This window comes from Carlito syrichta, unplaced genomic scaffold (genome assembly GCF_000164805.1).
Source record: "Carlito syrichta isolate Samal-C Ts95f unplaced genomic scaffold, Tarsius_syrichta-2.0.1 Scaffold301884, whole genome shotgun sequence".
Taxonomy (NCBI): domain Eukaryota; kingdom Metazoa; phylum Chordata; class Mammalia; order Primates; family Tarsiidae; genus Carlito; species Carlito syrichta.
Genome location: NW_007245980.1, coordinates 336,969 through 358,814, shown reverse-complemented (window position 1 = coordinate 358,814; position 21,846 = coordinate 336,969). Strand labels below are relative to the sequence as shown.

At 38.7% G+C, this 21,846-nt stretch overlaps 1 protein-coding gene across 1 annotated transcript in view; it reads left to right on the top strand.

Annotated features, from left to right (window-relative positions):
- XRCC5 (X-ray repair cross complementing 5) overlaps nt 1-21,846 on the top strand; it is a 93,995-nt gene that overhangs the window by 6,148 nt on the left and 66,001 nt on the right. The window contains exons 3-10 of the mRNA XM_008055557.2: nt 3,045-3,228; nt 4,067-4,115; nt 5,482-5,604; nt 8,407-8,589; nt 10,804-10,918; nt 12,682-12,820; nt 16,349-16,461; nt 20,630-20,692. Coding sequence (XP_008053748.2) covers nt 3,045-3,228; nt 4,067-4,115; nt 5,482-5,604; nt 8,407-8,589; nt 10,804-10,918; nt 12,682-12,820; nt 16,349-16,461; nt 20,630-20,692 — 969 coding nt within the window. The remainder of the gene's footprint in view (nt 1-3,044; nt 3,229-4,066; nt 4,116-5,481; nt 5,605-8,406; nt 8,590-10,803; nt 10,919-12,681; nt 12,821-16,348; nt 16,462-20,629; nt 20,693-21,846) is intronic.

The following is a 21,846-nucleotide window of genomic DNA, read 5'->3' as shown; positions in this document are numbered from 1 at the left end:
CTTCTACTTGATATGGCTGCCACTTGTGCTAAATTTGTAAGATCCTGTTTCGTTCACTGCTGCTCTTCCTGGATGCCTCTGCTATTTCTTCTGGATGTTGCCACTTTCATTGGGCACTATGACTTCCTACCTGTCATCCTAGATTTCTACACATCTAGGTCAGAAGTCCTTGAGGTGTCAAAGAAGAGAGTGCTATAACCCCATTCGTGATTATAGTTATGTTAGTGGTGTTCAAATTGTGCAGCTGTGACTCTATTTAAAAAATAGACTATTTTTTAAAAAGAGTAATAGTAGACTGGGCACGGTGGCTTACACCTGTCATGCCAGGCAGGAGGGTCACTTGAGATCAGGAGTTCAAGACCATCTGAGGTAACATAGCAAAACCCTGCCTCTATTAAAAAAAAGAGAGAGAGAGAGAAATTGTGTTTTTAGATTTTATTTTTTGTCCAGCTCCTTCCATAAGAGTCTGAGTGAACCTGAAAGGTTGGGAGACAAAACCTATTGCCACTGCATTCAGAGTTTCCTTCCCTTCCATAATGGAGGTTTTGTTGTTGAAGCAAGTTTACCTAGCCTTAAGATTAGTTTTGTCCAGGAGGCAGATACCTGCCCAGCCTGTATGCTAGACATTTTTGAGCCCCAGTGACAGGAACCTTTGCTTTATATACAACTGGGAATTATAGCTGGAGTTGTTACAGATTGGGGAATTTAACAGACTAAACAGAAATGAAGAATAACAAAATTCCATTATCTCTACATAGTGGACTTGTCCCTCAATATAAAAGACCTATGTTAATAATTAGGTGGGGCCGGGCTCGGTGGCTTAGCCTGTAATCCCGCTCTTTGGGAGGCCGAGGTGAGTGAATTGCCTGAGCCCGGGGGTTCGAGACCCACCCGGGCAACTTGGCGAGACTTCATCTCTACAATAAATCAAAAATTAGCTGGGCGTGTTAGTGTGCACCTGTAGTTCCGGCTACTTGGAAGGCTGAGCTGGAAGGATCGCTGGAACCCAGCGGGTCGAGGCTGCGGTGGCCTGGAGTGGTGTGTGTATATATACACTTTTTTTTTTTTTTTTTGAGTCAGAATCTCACTGTCACCCAGGTTGGAGTGCAGTGGCATGCTGATGGTCAATTCAGGCTTTACTTGCTGGGCTCGGGCAATCCTTTCAGCTCAGCCTTCCAAGTAGCTAGAATCACAGGCGGGTGCCTCCACGCCCAGCTAAGTTTTTGATTTATTGTAGAGATGAGGTCTCTCCAAGTTGCCCAGTCTGGTGTTGAACCCCGAGCTCAGGCAGTCCTCTTGTGCTTCCGTGTCCCAAAGTGCTAGTATTACAGGCATGAATCACTGGGCCCTACCTGTTTTTATGTTTTTTAGTGAAATGTTTCATAAAAGAGGCAGATACAGCCTGTTTTTATTATTTGTTAATTTTTATTTATTAATTAATTTAGTTTTTGAGTTAGAATCTTACTCCGTTGCCCAGGCTGGAGTACAGTGGCACATTCATGGCCACCCCAGCATTGACCTGCTGGGTTCAGGCGATCCTTCTGCATCAGCCTTCCAAGTAGCCAGAACTACAGGCGCGCGCCACCACGTCTGGCTAATTTTTTGTTTATTGTAGAGACGAGGTCTCGCTAAGTTGCCAGGGCTGGTGTCGAACCTGCGGGCTCAGGCAATCCACTTGCCTCAGCTTCCCAAAGTGCTGGGATTACAGGCTGAGCCACCGAGCCCAGCCGGTTTTTATATTTCTTTAATGAAATGTTTCATAAAAGAGGCAGATACAGAGACTAATATAATGGAAACCTATTTCCCGTTGTCTCATGTTATATAAGCCTAATGTTTTACCTTAGTTGTTTGACTTTTTTTTCTTAAAAAATAGAATATTACAAGACAGACGCAGTGGCTCATGCCTGTAATCTCAGCAATTTGGGAGGCCAAGGCGGGAGGATCGCTTGAGACTAAGGAGTTTGAAACCAGCCTGGGCAACATAGCAAGACCATGTCTCTGTAAAAAATCAAAATATTACTTAGGTGTGGTGGCACGTCCCAGTAGTCTTAGCTACTTGGGAGGTTGAGGCATAAGGATAGCCTGAACCCAAGAGTTTTAGGCTACAGTGAGCAGTGGTTGTGCCACTATACTCCAGCCTGGGTGACAGAGTGAGACCTCAACTCAAAAAATAAAATATAAAAATACAATATTACAGATAAATGTGAAGCCTTTCCTAATCCTTTTTTCCCCCTCTTCTCCTTCCTCAGAATTTTGATAGTGATTTTCTTGCATATTTTATACTACTGGAACTAAGTATTCATAGATAATACTTAGTATTGTATGAAGCCACTGAAGGTGTATGTAAATGGTTTATCTGGTACATGTAATTCTGTAACTTATTTTTTTCTAAAGGAGTTTTTGAGATTTATTCACGTCAGTGAAATGCTGCACAAATTTATTCATTTCCTACTGAGGTTTGATATTCCTTGTGTAAATATTCTGCAGTATATATTGTGTTCTCATGTTGATGGATAGTTTGCCTATTGTAAACAATGATGAAGATGTAAAGATGTAAACAAGATGTAAACTTTCTTGTCCATTGTTTCCTCGTGTACATGCGCAGGAATTTTTCTACAGCATGTGCACCCGTCAGTGAAATTGCTGAGATACAGGCTATGAACCTACACTTTTCATCTCTGAAAAATTTAACCCTTGGATAGGTATTCCATAAAGGCAGACTGAAACCTTTTCAGATTGTCTGTTGTTAGTTTTCTTTGTGAATTCGAATCTGATTTGACTGGAAGCCGTCAAAACCTGTTACCTACTCCCTCACCCTAACTTGTGCTGAAATGAAGGGTAGAGCTTATAGTCAATGAAAAAGTCTGCTTAGAACCTAGGAATTGTCATTGTCCATAAATCTTCTCTTTGAAACAGCCCAGTATTCTGTGGTCCCAGGAGCCTGCTCTAGAGAGGCATGGTTGTCCCACTCCCTGAAGGTTAAGTATTTTTCTGTTTCCATGTTATTCTGATATAGTTTTCAGTCTTCTGACATTCTTCTCTAGGTGTTTTCTGAGAGCAAGGATGAGATTGCTTTAGTCCTGTTTGGTACAGATGGCACTGAGAATGCCCTTGCTGTTCGGAATCAGTATCAGAACATCACAGTTCACAGACACCTGATGCTACCAGATTTTGATTTGCTGGAGGAAATTCAAAACAAAATCCAAGCAGGTTCTCAACAAGCTGACTGTATCCTTTTTTCAGCCAAAGAAGACTTAAATTTTCTTTAATTTGGGACTCATAATCTAGTTTGGTGAGACACCCCCAGTGTCCCAGCTCTGAGTATATGGGCGTATTTTTGCTCTGAGGAGGGGGAGGTGATGTGTGTTAGGAAGTAATTTGAAATTAATCAGGTGAGGTGCCTGCCCTCCAGGCACTTGCCTTCTCTGCATTAGTGATGTTGAGAGGTTGGGAGGTATGTATGGACTGTGTGCAGAGGGCTGGGTGGTGGTGGTGCTGTTAGAAGAATTGGAGGTAGAGAAAAGACTTTAAAAGAATATAGTATTAGCATTTTCCACCCTTTTCTGGATGGAGGATTTTTTATGTCCAAAACATCCAAACTGCGATTTCCAGTTTCTTCCGTAGGGGCCCTCCTTTTAAAGTTACTTTTCTAAGCAGTTGGTAGTGCCATCCTTGATCTCTGGGAGGCGCTGCTGTGTTGAGAGTGACTTGCAAATGCTACAGCATGGCTCCCTTCATATTTAAGAATGGATTGTGATCACCAAAAATGATTCCAGATGCTGTTGAATGGCATCATAATTTTTGGCTAAATAAATGGAATGTGTTAGATTACCTTTTATTTTCTTTTCTTAGTTGTGTCAGGATGTATACTTTGATATAGCAGATATGAATATGTGTCAGGGAAATAAACTTTGGAGGAAGGGCACTACTTGGGCAAGTACTTTTAAGTCATCACATAGTTCAGTGTCCACAATGTCCAGCACTGTGGACTTCATTGGAAAAAAAAGTTGCATGTTCATGGGATGAAGAGACTGTTTAGTGTTATCTCTGTCCTTAACTAGCTGAGTCCTGGATGCACTAATCGTGTGCATGGATGTGCTTCAACGTGAAACTCTGTAAGTGTCTCAACTGAAGAGAAATGAGCTTTTCTACAAAAAATGTGTTGATGTACAAGGGGGTTCCCATAAAAACCCGGAATTTATTTCTAAAAAATTGTGTATTTATTCTTGCATGTTTGACCCTCAGCCACTTTCAGAGTACTCTTTTTTTGATGCAATACACCTATCAAGATGCTTTTTCCACTGCTCAAAGCAGTTTTGAACTTGTTAATTTTGATGTCTTTTTTGTTTCACCTCTTCTACATTGGCAAAATGTTTTTCTTTGAGAACTTTTTCATCTGGGGAAACAAAAATGGTTGCTCAGGGTGAGACTGGGTGAATAGGGAGGGTGGAGCATGAGAGTCAGGTTGGTTTTCGTCAAAAACTGCTGAACACTCAGCGGGGTATGGGCAGGCGCATTGGACACTTTTTCCGCAAATCGTGTTTGATCCAAAAGAACAAACTCCAAGTGTACTACAAGGGCCCACTTTCTATAATTCCGGGTTTTTTTTTTGGTCCCTCCTCGTATTCAGATTACTGTGTGACTCATTTTTAATCAATCAGCATGTTTGTGTCAGTTTTTAAAATGTTTTAAAAGAGGAAGGGCTATAATTCATGGGGATTTCTCTGGTAGAAATAAACATTTGGCATATTTCAGTTTCCTTCCTATATGACTTAAGCTAATTACCAAGAATTTTTTAAAATGCTAAATGGTATCCATATGCAACTGATATTAAGTGCATAGTAACTCTTACCTCATTATTTAATTTATGTGCCTTGAAAATGTGTGTTTTTGAATACATACATGTGCATGCGCATACACATATTTTTTGCCCATTAGTAAAAACATTTGCGCTAAAATGCCAGGCCTAAATCTGTGTTATAATTTCTCAGTCTCTGTACACCCTGTGTGCAACCCTGCCACTAACCGTGTTTGGAATCAGAGCAAGGAGTCTGGAAAGTGAACCTGTGCAAGGCTGAAGTTGGAGTGCATTAGGAGAAGTCTTTGTTTACATTATGCCTCTATGGAGGCTGGAAGGGGGTGTTTTTAAATCATGACCACCTCTTTAAACCAAGTTAGAGTTAGGAGTTCAGGTACATAATATTTCCATATTGCTCAGAAATTTTACCCAATATGCTCCAAGTATAAGGTATACCAAGCATTGATGATGTGTTTAATAGGAAAGCGACTGAGCATCAACAATACATGGACTTCTAGAATGCCAACACATTGATTAACTGTATCTAGATTAATTTCTTAGCCTCTTTTTGTTCAGGGACCAAGTATATTTGTATTTGTATTTTTGTTCAGGGACCAAGTATATTTGTATTTGTAGAAAATAATTCAAAACAATGATTTCTTAATGTGACATCTCTTTTTTAGAGGAAAGAAGTTTGAGAAGACTCATATTGAAGTGTTCACTGACCTCAGCAACCCATTCAACAGCGAACAGCTGGATATTATAATTCATAGCTTGAAGAAAGCGGAAATCTCCCTGCAGTTCTTGTAAGATCCTAGGAATAACATATGGAGGCAAATCCTATAATCTCCCAATACAGTAAATGGAGTCCCCTTATAGAGTGCTTGGTTCACGGGCAACTTTTCTTCCTGCTCTGAGTTGGAATCTGTCAGATGACTGACTACTCAGCAAGCATGTACTGACTACAGTGTTCTAGGAACCACTGTGTGTTTTGGTGACAGAGATGAAAGTCACAATGATACAGGGGAATTGAGCTCAGTAGCAGATTGTTGTTTGTTCACTGTTCCTGGATTCAAAGAATTGAGGAATTAGAAGAATGCTTTGAGGATATTCAGTTTCTCTCCTTCCTACATAGAAGACTTTACCCCATTACCAATTGATGGTTTCTTTTCTTAGCTCTAGAGAAGTGTTCTCCAGACAGTGGATGTTTTAGGGTAGATGGGAATGTCAACTTGGGAAATCATTTTAAACACATAAACTGTTTATACATAACTCTTTTTCAGATCTAAAAAGCATAGATATATACATGCATTTTATATATATCATGTATGTAAAATGTAATTTGCTTATTGTATACAGAGATGGGGTATACGAATTGAAAGGAAAAATGTGTATTTCATAATTTGTTAAGGAGAGCGTTCTCTCAAAATAACTTGAATTTCCGCCCCCCCCCGCCCCCTAGCATTTACTTTTCCTATTTATATCCCTAACAAAAATTTCTTTCACTGAACTAATCCTTCCTGCTGCATTTGAAACCTGTTTTTTTCTTATCCTACTTCTGGTGAAAGCGGAGTGATGTTGTAGGATGTTGAATTATTAATCTTCTGGTGACACTCATTTTTCAAATTGAGAGGTATACCAAGAAGCCTCCCGCTCTGAGTGGTAAGCCTTTGGCTTCTGAAAATGCCTGCCATGGGGAATTATATATGTATATTGCCTCTCTTGCATATATGTACCTCTTAAGTCTGCAGAGGGACATCTCCTTTCTGTAGGACTATAAAGAAATAGTTCAGAACAACCCATCAAACTGATACTTGTTAAGAAGGTACTTCAGAGAAATTAAGTGCTTTTTCAGTGATACTTCTTATTGAGTTGAGGTCTTCTCAGTACTTCAGAAGCCCAGTTCAGCTTCTGTTCTCTGTTTATAATCTCAGGATGCTATTGCATGGTTTAAGCATACTGCACTTCTGTCAATGTCATTTGAAAGGGCTACTCTTTTTTTTATATGAGCAATGCAGAAGAGAGAACATGGCCTTTTCTTCTACTTATTACTTATCTGATTGTATTTTTTTTCTTGGGTAATATGCTTTCTACCTGTACTATAAATCTGCAGCATACAAAGTAGAGTTTATGGTTTTACTGTTTGGTGTATTCCATGTATGAATGATTGTTTTAGTTGTACCAAAAAAATACCAGCAGCTCAAAGAAGTGCTGTGTTTGAGCAGGCTTGCTCCTTGGACGTAGTTTTTAGGTTCTACTAAGAAAAGTTATGTCTGGTCTAATGCAGGGTAGGAGGAACTGTTATTACAACTTCTTTTTTCCGGATCCTTCCTGGTTCTTTATGTCATTTGTCCCTTCCTGGTTGATGCTGTGGAAACAGCAATTACTGATGCAAACCCTGTGTGCCACACCTTTCCCTCGGAAGCTTTGTATCTGATAGGTAATGCAGGACATGCAAAACTGTCATGCTAAGTATACACAGAACAAATTTGATCAGGAAACCTTATTTTAAGTGTAGCAAATAGAATCTTAGAGAAATTACCTTAAAAATAACCATCCACGTGGAGTAATTGATTTCTCACTGTTCTGGATCTGCAAAGTCCAGGATCACAATGCTTGCAGATTCAGTATCTGCCGATGGAGCTCTGTTTCCAAGATAGCACCTTGTTGCTGCATCCTATCATGGCAAAAGAGTTAACACTGTGTTCTCACATGGTGGAAGGACAAAAAGGGCAAAAGGGCTCTCCCTTCAAACCCCCCCCCCTTTTTTTGGAGTTGGAGTCTCACTCTTTCGCCCAGACTGGAGTGCAGTGGACGCTCCCAGCCACTGCATCCTCAACCTGGGCTCCGGCGATCCTTCCGCCTCAGCCTTCCAAGTAGCTGGAACTACAGGCGCGTGCTACCACGCCCAGCTAATTTTTGATTTATTGTAGAGACGAGGTCTCACCAAGTTGCATGGGTGTGTCTCAAACCCACGGGCTCAGGCAGTCCACTTGCCTCGGCCTCCCAAAGTGCTGGGATTACAGGCTGAGCCACCGAGCCCGGCCATCTACCCCTTTTTTAGGGTCACTGATTTCATTCATGAGCTCCTGATGATTTTATCACCTCCTAACCACCCCACTTTTTAGTACTATCACATTGGTGATTAAATGTCAACATTTAATTTAGGTCATAGAACTGGAATGTATTCTGAGGCAATGTGGAAGAAGCCAGTATGAGACAATGAAGTCAGCATAAAGGCAGATGAAGGCAAAATTTGGAGAAAGAGGTTTAGGTAATCCTTGTGGTATTTGAGACCTTGGTTCTAGTTATTCGAAGGTCTTGTGCAGCCTTTCCCTTTCAATTGTTGAGTTATGTAAAACATTGAATTTTCCCCTTTTATAAATCAAAGAGGTTTCAGTTTTCTGACACTGAAAGTATTGACTAAGGAAGGTAAGAGTCATTTGATGCTTGAGAAATTTGAAACTCGGTAAGTTGACCAACATGCTCAATTGACCAACATGCTTGTGTTCTTATGGATAGTGAGTTACAGTTGCAGGATTGGAACCCAGTTTATTATTTGGCTTCAGAGCTCGTCTTTATAACTACTGCTGATTTTTTCCTCATAGCTTGCCCTTCTCAATTGGCAAGGAAAGGGGCAGAGGAGATATCAGCTTTCGCTTGGACAACCGTGGATCTTCCTTTTTTCCAAAAGGAATTGGTGAGCAGCAAAGAGAAGGTATTCAGATGGTGAAAAAGATGATGTTGTCTTTAGAAGGTGAAGATGGGTTGGATGAAATTTATACCTTCAGGTAAGAAGTGAAAATTTAGTTGTACCCAGATAAATTTCTTTTTTGATTTGAGGTTTCCCTAATGTTTTGTTTTTCTGGACCACTCTTGAATTAGCAATCATTCTTTAATAAATATTCTGAGTTCTGTTAAAGAAATGGTACACCTGCCCTTAATCCCTGTATTTAAAGTTTATATAGTTGGCCCAAAGGTTCTACATTTCTTTCTTTTTTTTTTTTTTTTGAGTTGGAGTCTCACTCTGTCGCCCAGACTGGAGTACAGTGACCGCTCCCAGCCACCGCAGCCTCAACCTGTTGGGCTCCGGCAGTCTTAACGCCTCAGCCCTCCAAGTAGCTGGAACTACAGGTGCATGCTACGCCCGGCTAATTTTTGATTTATTGTAGAGATGAGGTCTCACCAAGTTGCCCAGGTGGGTCTCGAATCCGCAGGCTCAGGCAATTCACTCACCTCAGCCTCCCAGAGCACGGGATTACAGGCTGAACCACTGAGCCCGGCTTACATTCTGATTTTCTAAATACAGATGCCCTTGAAAAGTTATAGGTTAATAGAAATTTTGGAAATGGAGTTGTAATTTCCCAAGGACTTGCCAAAGGAATCCTGTAAAGTGAAGTTTCTTATCACAATATGTACAGATACGTGTTTCTAAGCTATTTTTCTTTCAAATTTGGGAAAACATGCTTTAGGCTAACATATTAACCATGATATTGTAAAGAAAAATTATAGGCCAATATAAGTGATTATTTTAAGTTTGTTTTTCCCCCGCTGTAGCATAGCAAGCAGGTATATTACTGACTATGCATCATTCTAGCAATATGAAGCTACTCTGACTGTAGGTCTGACATAAAGGGCAGACTAGAACTTTGCCATCCAGTACACCGTTAGCTACGTGTGGCTATTTTAGTTTAAGTTAATTAAAATTAAACAAATGTTAAAATTTATTCCCTCAATCCCAGTAGCCACATTTCAAATGTTTATTGGGCTGGTGTAGTTAGAAATAGAACATTTCCATCCTTGCAGAAAGTTGTACTGGGACAGCACGGGACTTTTCCCCATAAAGATCAGTAAGACAACTGACTAGTACTCTAATGTTCTACTGCAGAACTGAGCCAGTTGTTCTTGGATCTTATGTATTGCACACTGGTCTTCAGAATTTTTCTTGGAACAGAATCCAGACCTCATCTTAGATCTGACTCACCGTAGATTAGTAGCATCCTATGAGACAGGTTAGACCTTGTTCAGATCTGACTCAACTGTAGATTAGTGGCATTCTATGAGACCCAAGGTTAAACCTTGTTCAGATCCATTTATTCCCCAACAAATCCAAAGCCAAGGAGTACCATAAGCTTTGGAGGCAGGGTAACAGGTAAAAAGTGTACAACTTACTGTAAATTATTTCTGAAAATTGGAGTCTGTTGAGGACTTTCTGTCCCTAACTCTGTGGATAATGTAAGATAATCCTCTTTACCTCTTTATACATCTGTTTTTTATCTCTACTGTGGAGTTCAGCCTTAAAATTTGGGCTGTATACTTTGTATTTAGTCATTAATTCCTTTGCTTCTTATTTTAGAAAATATCACACATTTCACCTATTTTCTGTAGTCTTCTCTGTTGTGTTTGGTTAGGGGCCAGATAAAAGCAGAATTGATCTTCACTTTTGTTTAAATGATGTAGCACTCTGCATTGTGTTTGTGCTCTCCCAACTATTCCCACCAGTAGAAGACCTAGAGTTGTCATCTGCTTTACTAAGACTGAATATGGGACTACAAAATTCCTTTGTTCCCTGGAGAGTCTTTATTTAACTCTCCCTATTATATACATTTAAAAATATATCCTTTTGATATACTAGAGCAGGGATTCTTTTCCTTAAGTTCATGGTTTTCAGGGAGTTGATGAACCCTTTATGTTGTGTGTGAACTCATTTATAAATGTGTTTTTATCATATCCTCAAAGGTGTCCTTGGTCCTGAAAAAAATGTTAGAACCACTAGCAGGTTGAAAGATTGAATAGGGGAAGGTAGAGATGTTTGTTTTCACTTGTCAGTAAAGTAATTAAATTCCTTTCTCCTCCTAAGCCAATTCAATTATATTCTGGCTCTCCCAACTTGTGCTTTTTTGTTTTCCATCCCTTCTTGTTCCTCTCTGTAATCAATAACAGCTTGTCCAGCACAGGTTAACATTTTTAAATTGGTGCTTTCATTTCATCTTTTTCTTATTAAGTGAGAGTCTAAGAAAGCTGTGTGTCTTCAAGAAAATTGAGAGAGGACCGATTCCCTGGCCCTGCCAACTGACTATTGGCTCTAACTTGCCTATAAGGATTGTGGCCTATAAATCGGTAAGTGGTAGGTACACATTTTTAAAAGAAATGTTACCAGGCAGATAAATATGCTTACATAAGGAACTGACAGTTCATGTGTGGGTTATTCACACCCATAATTACCGCTTTTCTAGCTGCTCTTTCTGTTCATTTAATCTGTTTAGCTTTTTGTGTAAAAGACATGCTAGGAGAGGAAGTTTAATGAATTTTCTATAAAAGAGTTGGATTCTCTTCTTTTTCTTTCTCTCCATTGATAATTGATTGTTAAGCATGTGTTCCAGGCCTTCTCCTCTTTTTTTTTAAAGAAAAAAAAAAAATGAAATGCATTAAAAGTTGTGTCATTGTAGTATTATAGCAGAAATACAGATACTGTACCAGAGTTAAGTTTAGAGTTTTAGAGACTCAGGTCACACCTAATTTAAATATTAATGATCTGATAGTAACAGCATCCATGGTATATCAAAAAATGATTAGTTGTTAATGTGAAGTTGTGTTTTGTAATGTATATATTTGTACAAAATAGTACATTTAAAAATGAGTTGCTTTTGGTGATTTTTTGATAAAATTCCAGTTTGAGTAGGAATCTCAGTTTTTGCTTTTACATGAGTATCCTTGCCTTTTTCTCTCTCTCTTTTTATTTATTTATTTTTTTTGAGTCAAGTTCTCACTCTGGCCCAAACTAGAGTACTGATCACGGCTCACTACAGTCTTGACCTCCTGGACACAGGCCAACCTTCTTAGCCTCCCTAGTAGCTGGGACTTTAGGTGCACAACACCACACCTGGCTAATTTTTTGGAATTTTGTAGAGACAAAATCTCATTATGTTGTCCTGGTTGGTCTTGAATTCCCAGCTCAAGCAGTCCTCCTGCCTCAACTTCCCAAAGTGTTGGGATTATAGGCATGAACCACCATGCCTGGCCAGCTTTTTTCTTTAAATGTATAAAGTAAATACATAAAAACATTTTTCATATATAAAATAAATGTACAAAAGCATGTGTGTGTGTGTATATATATATATATATATATATGTTGTTTTTGTATATTCAAGAGCTTAATTCCAAAGTGGTTCTTTATTTCAGGTTCTATCTAGGCCTAGAATAATGTCCCTAGGAATGAATACGATTTCCTACCTTTCTTTCTCTTTTTTTTTTTTTTTTTTTGAGTTGGAGTCTCACTCTGTCACCCAGACTGGAGTGCAGTGGCCATTCCCGGCCACCGCAGCGTTGACCTGCTGGGCTCCAGCAATCCTTCTGCCTCAGCCTTCCAAATAGCTGGAACAACAGGCGCGCTCTACCACGCCTGGCTGATTTTTTATTTATTGTAGAGATGAGGTCTCACCAAGTTGCCCAGGCGGGTCTCGAACCCGCGGGCTCAGGCAATCCACTCACCCTTTCTTTTTTTAGTCTAGCTTTGTTTTCAAATTTCTGTGATTTCTGACTGATGATATACTGCTTCCTTTCTTTTCTGTTGGAAAATTGTGATAAAATGTTTGATCTTTCTTTTATTAGTCTGAGACTTTGTATAGAAAGTGTGAATGTATAATACAAATATTAATATTTACTTGTGGATTACCCCGGGGGGAATAAAATGTAGAGAGTTATTCAACATATCCTGTTATGAAATAAACTAAGATTTCCATAATAGGCAAAAGCAAACAAAACAATGTAGCTAAAATAATTTTTCTGGATTTTTGTTTGTGAACCAGAGAGTATATTAGTTTTCATTTTCTCAGTTGGAATCTTACCTTTTCTTGTTTTTTCTTCATCTTTTGGAATAAAAGATTCTACAAGAGAAAGTTAAAAAGGGTTGGGCAATTGTGGATGCAAGAACCCTAAAAAAAGAAGATGTGCAAAAAGAAACAATTTATTGCTTAAATGATGATGATGAAACGGAAGTTCTAAAAGAGGATACTATTCAAGGTATGCCAGTAAGAGTTTTCACTTTTGCCTAAAAGAGATTTTCTTCAGGGTGATATGAGGCAGGCAGGGATTTACTTTATTACTTGTTTAGAGATATCTCTCTGCATTATAGAGATGCAACTATTTGAAGAGGTATAAGACACTAGGTCCTAAAGCTCATCTGTTGGGCCTTAGGCAGAATGGATCCCAGGAGGGCTCTTAGGTATTCCATCTCTTAGAGTTTGAAACTCACTGGCCGGGAAAATGCTCATACTAATGTGACTGAAGCAATATTTTTGTTTATTGTATTTCATTTTTGACACTTGTGGTGACAATTTTAGGTCTTATATCCTACCAGATATGCTCCCTCAAGTTAATTTAGGAGATAAGAAAATTATTTGTTTATTATTTTGCTTTAAATGATCTTTAACGTTATACTCATATTATGTCCATTTGGCTTGAATAGTGTGTCTAGATGATGTCTTTATCCAGAGGATTTACAAACTAGCTGAGGAGATGAGAATGTTTAAGAGCTAAAATTTTAGGGTACCAAAGAACAGTTAAGGCAGAAACCAGAGTTCTTAGATACATTTATTGCTGGGCTATGTACTACCCAGTATAGTTTTGATTTGCAAGCCTTGAAAAACATTCCTTTCATGTGTGGGACCGTATCTCGTGTATATTTGTGATTGTTTGGGGAGAGGGCATTCTAAAGGTTCTGGTAGTTGTGATTCCTTTCTTTATCCTGATGTAGAATGTAATTAATACTCTATGCTTTCTGCTAATTCCTTGCTTCCGATCAGTAGCTTAGAACATGAATTTGGGAATGAGCCCTGGGTTGGAATCATAGCTCCATCTCTGGTTAATCTTTTGATCTTAGTATAATGACTGGCCCATCGTAGGAAGAATGGTGTGGTGAAAGGCACAAGACTAGAGGGCCTGCTCAGAGATATAAAGTTGTCCAGTTGGGTTGGTGTATTAGGCATGTAAAGGTTATTGCTTGAGGGTAGTAGCAAGTAGTCTGTATTTTCTCTTAATTTTCAGCAAGCTAAATGAAGCTGGCACTCGTTACTTGTTTCTTCCATTTTGTAGATAAGAAAACCGAGACTGAAAGACATTCGTTAACATTTTCTTTATTTTTTTCGTTTTTGGAGTTGAGGTCTCACTCTGTTGCCCAGGCTGGAGTATGGTGGCTCAATAATGGCTCGCTGCAACCTCGACCTCTGGGTCTCAGGCAATCCTTCTACCTCAGCCTTATGAGTAGCTGGGATGGCAGGTGCCTATGCCTGATAATTTTTTTTTTTTTTGAGTTGGAGTCTCACTCTGTCACCCAGGCTGGAGTGCAGTGGCACACTCACGGCCACTGCAGCCTTGACCTGCTGAGTTCAGGTGATCCTTCCTATTTTATTGACTGATTGATTGATTGAGTTGGAGTCTCACTCTGTTGCCCAGGCTGGAGTGCAGTGGAACACTCATGGCCACCCCAGCGTCTACCTGCTGGGCTCCGACGATCCTTCCTCCTCAACCTTCCAAGTAGCCAGAACTACAGGCACGCACTACCACGCCTGGCTAATTTTTTATTTATTATAAAGATGAGGTCTCGCCAAGTTGCCCAGGCTAGTTTCGAACCCTTGGGCTCAGGCAATACTCTCACCTCAGCCTCCCAAAGTGCTGGGATTACAGTCTGAGCCACCGAGCCTGGCCTTTTTAAATTTTTAGTAGAGACAAAGTCTTGCTATGTTGTCCAGGCTGGTCGTATTTCTAGGTCCAAACAATCCTCCCACCTCAGCCTCTCAAAGTATTGGGAATACAAGCCCATTAACATTTTCAAAGTCACATAGCTTACAACCAGCCGGACTTGAAACTAGGCCTGTGCTGCTTCAGAGTGTGTGTGACTGCACACTATTCTCAGTTAGGACTGACTAAGGAAAGGCCTCAGATGATAGGCTAAGAATTTGTACATAATTTTGGAAGCAACATGGAGCCATTTATAGTTTTGAGGAGCAGGGTATCATTGGGGCTGTGTTTTAGGGCGATTAATATGACAGTGGGTAGTAGGATGGGCTGAAGGGAGAAGGCGTCAAGATGAGAGCTTCAGCTCTTTTGGTTGTTAGCAAAGAAAGCCGGCAAAAAGGACATTTAGATAAAAAGGAAAAAATTTGCACAAGGGAAATTTATTGGTGGGGAATGGAGAGGGAAGAAAGAGTTAAGCATTGCTTGGGTTCTGAGAGCATCGAAGTGCATTTTTTCCTCCCTTGCCTTTTGCAGTTACCAACATACTTCCTTTGCCTGTTCTCTACTCTCCATCTCCCAATATGCCAAGTTCTCTATTTCTTATACAGGGGGATTAGTGTACACGTGTGGCAAAGAAATATGGATACGTGTTATAGTCTGTTCTATACTTTTTGCCATATACAAAAGCTAGAGTTTGCCCTTTAAGTAAGTGAAGCAGAAAAAGACCATTTTAATTCTAACTTTTAAGGTACTGTTAAACAGGTCAAGTGAGAATATGATTGATGACAGAGAAAAGTTAGAAAAAACATTTGGTTTAGATACTACTCTTAGTCATGTGCTACATTTCCCTGTTAATTTTTTGTTGGAATTTCTGTTTTCATTCGCCAGCCTTTTAAACAAGACATACATGGAAATAGAAATGTATTTCTTTTTAATTAAATTCATGGCATCAGCAGACTCGCAGGAACAAATAATCATTGGATTACAGAATCTGCTCCTAGACACATACTTTTTTCGTGTCTTGAAGTAGAGATGCACATGCTTTTCCTTTACATTTACCCAAGGCCAAAATCCTTGAATTTCCATGCTTCTTCTTTCCACCAAACATAGAAGATACTGTGTATTGAAAGGGCAGGATCTTCCGTAGGGTAGAAACCATGGAACAGGCTTGGAGTTGTTTCTGTTTTAAAGAAGTTAAGAGCTTATATTTTTATGAATATCCTAATTAAAAAGAAAAATATATAGAGTCAAATCCTGGTAATAAATTTAAATGCAGAAAGATATTCAACTTATCAATGGAATGTTTCCAGACAAAGAAGTTTTGGCTTCTTCTGTTAGGCATTTCTATATTTCTAGGATGCATTGTTGAGAACATTTTGTTCTGAAAGTTTCCTATGGGCATGTTTCTCTGTGAGTCTCCAGGTTTCTGAATAAATGTGTTCTTGTTATTATGTTTACAAATCATATTGTACTATAGTCAGCCAAGGTTTATCTTTGGAGGATAAGTAGTACATTGCATTTGCTATATATTTTTTCTTCTAGGCTGGGTAATCATTAAGGTAACTAGATTGCAGAAAATGCTAATTTAAAAAGGTAATTAGGTTTTAATCATCTCTGTATTGTATATGTGTTTTGTGTATTTGAGGCTGCTTTTTCCCCACTGATCACAATGGGCAGTCATTTGGTTCCAGGGAATAGAAGATGGAGGCTTACTCTGTAGAGTGCATTTACTGTTAATGTATGCATAGAGCTAATTTCAGCTTGTAGAAAATGAGGCCCCATATGCTTAACAGATGCTCTTCTCTTGTTCTCCAGGGTTCCGCTATGGAAGTGATATAATTCCTTTCTCTAAAGTGGATGAGGAACAAATGAAATATAAGTCAGAGGGGAAGTGCTTCTCTGTTTTGGGATTTTGTGACACTTCTCAGGTACAATTGTGCACAAAATAATTGAATTTTTTCCTAGCTGTTATTTGAAATGGTGTGCTTCTGATTGTTCATTTATTTACAATACATATTTAAGTTTTTCTAAAATATAGTCTGGGGGTGAGTGTTGCCTTCTTTGAGGAAAAAAATTAAGATGTAGAGAGGTTTTAGCAGAATCTAAAGAATAGGTTCAATTAAATCATTTCTTAGCTTTGCTGTCTGTCATAACACATAGTAGCCTTAAAGAAACAGCATTCATATCTTTGCTATTGTATTGCTTTCTCTAAACTGTTATGTAAAATGTAGTGTTTTAGAGGCTGAGTTTTGAATGACCATTAATTCTTAGAATACCATTGGTTTATATTGGTCACCTTCTCATTGTCCAGTGTAGGGCTTTAGGGTGTGCAACTCATCTATAAGTCATGTGTCTTTTGACATCCGTGCTGGGGATACACAAAATAGACACTATGGGGAGTGCAATGATTCACCATCAGATACCATATACTGTCATAGAAAGGGTTGTTAAAAGATTTTCAGGTAACCTTTTTTACCCAGACTGGAGTGCAGTGGCATGATCAAGCTCACCACAGCCTTAACCTCCTGGGCTCAGCCAATCCTTCCACCTCAGCCTCCCAAGTAGTTGGGACTATAGGCACACACTCCCATTCCTGGCTAGTTTTTAATTTTTTTGTAGAGATGAGGTGTCATTATGCTGCCCTGGCTGGTCTCAAACTCCTGGGCTCAAGCAGTCCTCCTGTCTTGGACTCCCAAAGTGCTGGGATTACAGGCATGAGCCACTGCACCTGACTGATTTTCAGAGATCTTAAATATTCTTGAAGTATTAATCATAATAAGTATAAAGTATATCATTTTATGTGTATCTTACCAAACTATATAGGATCAAAGAGATTTTTATTGAGATCTCAAGTGAGAATCACAATGAAAATCCAGTATTCTGGATTTGGACTTATGTTACTTTTACCATATAGTCATTGTGTTTTAGTGTTAGAGTAATTCAATGAGATTTAGGAGAATGTTTTTCATGAAATGCCAAAATTGTTATTTATGTCTTCAAGACACATAAGCTGAAAATTGGGAGTATTTACTTAAAGTCTTTAAGATTTTAATGAGTAATGATATAGAATTTAATTAAAGTCTATACGATTTTAATGTTGGAAATTGTGGGTCCCTCACAAGTTATATTAAATATGCTTATCTTGAAAATAGTTATTCACTTTGGGAGATATATATATGCTTAAAATTTAAGATTATTAATGACAGTGTTTATGAATCTTTTCAGTGAAACAGAACCCTTTTTCAGACCAGTTTGTAGAAACTGGCCTTTTAAGAAGTAGTTCTGCTTAATTACAGATAGGCAGGAAAAACTTGTCCAAATACCTACACGTGTAACTCAGTACTCAAAAAGTGGAAATTACCTATGGGAGCAAGGACCTGTTTAGTTAAATAGCAAAGCTAAAAAGAGAGAACGGAACAAAAACTGCATTTTTCATTTTAAAATTTAGGTCTTTATTAACTTAAAATTAACTTTTAAATCAAGAAGCATTTTCTAAATCAACTTTTTCTTTTCAAGGTCTCAGTCAGTGTTAAGTACAACTTCAGACAGGTATAATGAAGATTATCATAATGGCTACCATTTACAATAAGTTCCCTACATACGAACCTTCAAGTTGTGAACTTTCAAAGATGCAAACATGTGTTTGCATATCTAATCACCTGAATTAGTTAATGTGTGGCATACATTGTCACATGCTGTACTGTAAGATGAAAAATGTTTCCTTTACTTTTTGTGTTTGTTTTTTACGTATTATCTCTGTGAAAAGTATTATAAATCTATTACAGTACAGTACTATATAGCCGATTAATGGGGTATCTAGGCTAACTGTGTTAGATTTTGGCTAACTTTGTTAGTTGGGTACCTAGGCTAACTTTGTTAGACTTACAAATGTGCTCTCAGATTGGAATACTTTCATATGTAGAGAAGTTAATGTTTTGAGCAATTACAATCTTCCAGTTGATATACTAAGTATGTTATATAAATTCTCATTTAATTTTTATTACAACTCTCAGGTAGGTGCCGTGATGTGTATTTTATATATTAGGAAATTGAGGTTCAGAACTGTTAAGTAACTGACCCAAGGCCACACATCTAGAAGGTAGTAGAGATGGGATTTGAACCATGTCTCTTTTACTCCAAAGCTTATGCCATGATTCATTTATAATCTGCTCAGTAAGCGGATTAACTCACTTTTGAGTAGTTCAGTTAATATACTGCTTTCATATATTATTTTAACAAAAGCACACAAGGTGTTAAGAGTAAGGTGTTTTCCTTAGTGACTAAGGTAAAATATATGCATGCACACGTTTTTTAACGGCTAGTGATTATCTTTAAATTAATAAGATCACATATTGTTCAAAATTGCTTTTAAGTGGAATGTTGACAAACGTTTCTGGGTCAATGTGAAAATTTTCACTTTATAAAATAGGTTTTTTGTTTTGGGTTTGCTTTTTTTTCTTCGATTGTGATTTATTCTCTTTTAAAATTTTAAGAAACCTTTCAATATGTCTTCTTCATGTTGTCAAGTAGTCTGGGTATCTAATTATAAGATAAGAATTTAGCCAGAACCTCCTCCCAAATGTCTGACTGTTCTTTGAAGAGTCATTTAGGTATATCATTAACTTCTCTTTAATCAGTCAAGCACTATTACAGATTCTAATAGGGCAAGTAAATCTTTATGAATGTAACAGACCAAAAATATAGGATTATTCCAGTTTTTCTTTTTTCTTTTCTTTTCTTTTTTTTTTTTTTTGAGTTGGAGTCTTAATCTATCACCCAGAGGCTGGAGTGCAGTGGCATGCTCACACCCACTGCAGTCTTGACCTGCTGGGCTCAGCCTTTCAAGTAGCTGGAACTACAGGTGTGTACATCCACACCCAGCTAATTTTTTGATTTGTTGTAGAGACGAGGTCTCACCAAGTTGGTAGGCTGGTCTCAAATCCCCTGGGCTCACGCAATCCTCTCACCTTCCAAAGTTCTCGGATTACAGGTGTGAGCCACTAAGCCCAGCTGGATTATTCCAATATTTCCTAGAAAAATGATTTCAAATGGGAAATGGAATGAGGGGTATTTGAATTTTATGGGCCTCACCTCCATGCTTTTGAGATTGAGTCTTGAGCTGCTCTTATGGTGAAATGCTCCTAATTTCTCAGCTCTAGCAGTGGGAGATCATAAAAAACATGAGAAACATTGCCCACTATAGCATATGGCATGTTCTTATAAATAAGCTCCAGGATCCAGATTACATAGAGGTTGCTCGTGGTAGATAAGTGCAAGTGGTTATGATTTTTGGAATGCCAGTATTCTATCTAGTATTGGTAGAAGTGTCTTGACTCCTCTTGAAACTCTGCTGGATAAGTTAATTGAATTTAAGGGGGTGAGGGAAAGAACAGGTAGTACTTATTTTTGGTTTAATTCGTTTTCCTTCCTTCAGTCCTGCCCCTCTAATTTTTTACTCTGGTATTTTTACAGTTAATCAGTGCCTTATCACTGGTCTTAGGATGAAATCCAGACCACTTAACTTTGTTCCTAAGAGACTTCATGATCTGATCGTTGCTAATCTCTGTAATCTAATTTTCCACCTTTCCCCTTGCACTGTGGCACTGTACTACTCCAAACGCAATTCCCCAAATGCATTAAGCTTTTGTGTCGCTCCAGACTTTAATTCACACTATTGTCTTTGCCTGGAATGCTTGTGCCCAGACTTCTCTGGGTTAGTTCCTACTTGTCCTTAAAGTCTTGACGTAGGTGTCACCATTTGCAGAAAATCTTCCCTGACCCCTCATGTCCAACCTCAGTGCCCTCCACCTGTATGCTCCTCCAGTACCATGTAATCCTGGACTATTGGTTTATCTATTTAGGCTCTCCTGTTCATTGTTGAGTTTATAGTACCCAGACAATGTTGGACATATACTAGGTGCGCATGTGTTTGTTGTGTTGAATTGAATTGAACCTCAAGTAATAAACTGTTTCTAGTACACTGTGAATGTTTTTTAATAAGAGCATTTTGATTTTCTTAGCAATGTGTGGCATTATGGTTATATATGTTACTTATTTTGGATCAAAATCAGTTCTTTTCCTCTTTTACTCTTGTAGGTTCCGAGAAAATTCTTTATGGGAAATCAAGCTCTGAAGGTCTTTGCAGCAAGAGATGATGAGGTGAGTTGGCAACTGGTCTTTGAGGTAGTGCGACGGAGTTGAATTGCCATTTTACGGAAGTGAGTTGTTTGGGACTTTTGTAGTTTAAAATGACACGAATTCTTGCAGTGGCAGTGGGGAAATTCATTGACCTTTAACTAAAATGGAGAAATGGTCAATGAATTAGTGTTAGCGTGAACACAAGACCTGAGGACATGGAGACCAAGTATTAAAAGCAAAAACATTTTGAACGACTGCATTTAGGTGTGGAAACTTGATGGTCAAATGTTAAGGAGGGTTGGGGTCAGATTGACATTTTGATTTTTAAAACACTGAGCATTTAGTGCTGGCATAAGTGTCCTGGATGTTGTACTTCAGTGACTCACTAGACTGCTTTCATCACCAAGGAAATTTGTCTTTTCCTGATTTCTCTCTCTTTGCACTGTTTTGCAACCTCCTCACATACTCTGTTTTAAGGCCAGTTTCTACCTAGCTAGCAACTTATAACTGTTACATCCTATACTCACATCTACTACCCGCTCTGTAAATGTTTTCTACTTGACCACCAAGTCAGAGCTTATTTCCTTGGAAACACTGGCCTTAACTGGAACATTGCAATCTAGCATCTGCATCTGAAATTAGTAAACTATATGTGGAAGACTTGTTTGGGTGGGCTTAGGGTGGTGGTGTAACTAGTGTAGTCCTGTTTTTCTCTTCACTTCTGAAAGGTGACTGGCTGCTGATCTCGCAGCTGTCTGTCGTTCACCCTACTCCCCTACCTACGTAAGTCTTCTCCAGGCAGTTTTTTGGGGGATACCGTTACTCTCTTGGAACAGTTAAAATTAGGAGAGGGAAATGCTTGGCTTCTGCTCTGTACTGAATGGATTCATTAAAGCATAGTAAGCATATGTGAATCTTCAAATTTGATAATTCTAGGTCATGTATTTCTCCTGAATGAAGCCCTTTTTTAAATGTCTGCTGAAGTTTTGTTTTGTTTTAAGGGTCTCAGTATGTTGCCCAGGCTGGCCTTGAACTCCTGGGCTCAGGCAGTTCTTCCGCCTCTGCCTCCAAGTAGCTGGGACCACAGGTGCTTGCCACCACTCTTGGCTTCTGCTAAAGTTTTTTGTTTGTTTGTTTGTTTGTTTTGAGTTGGAGTCTCACTCTGTCGCCCAGAC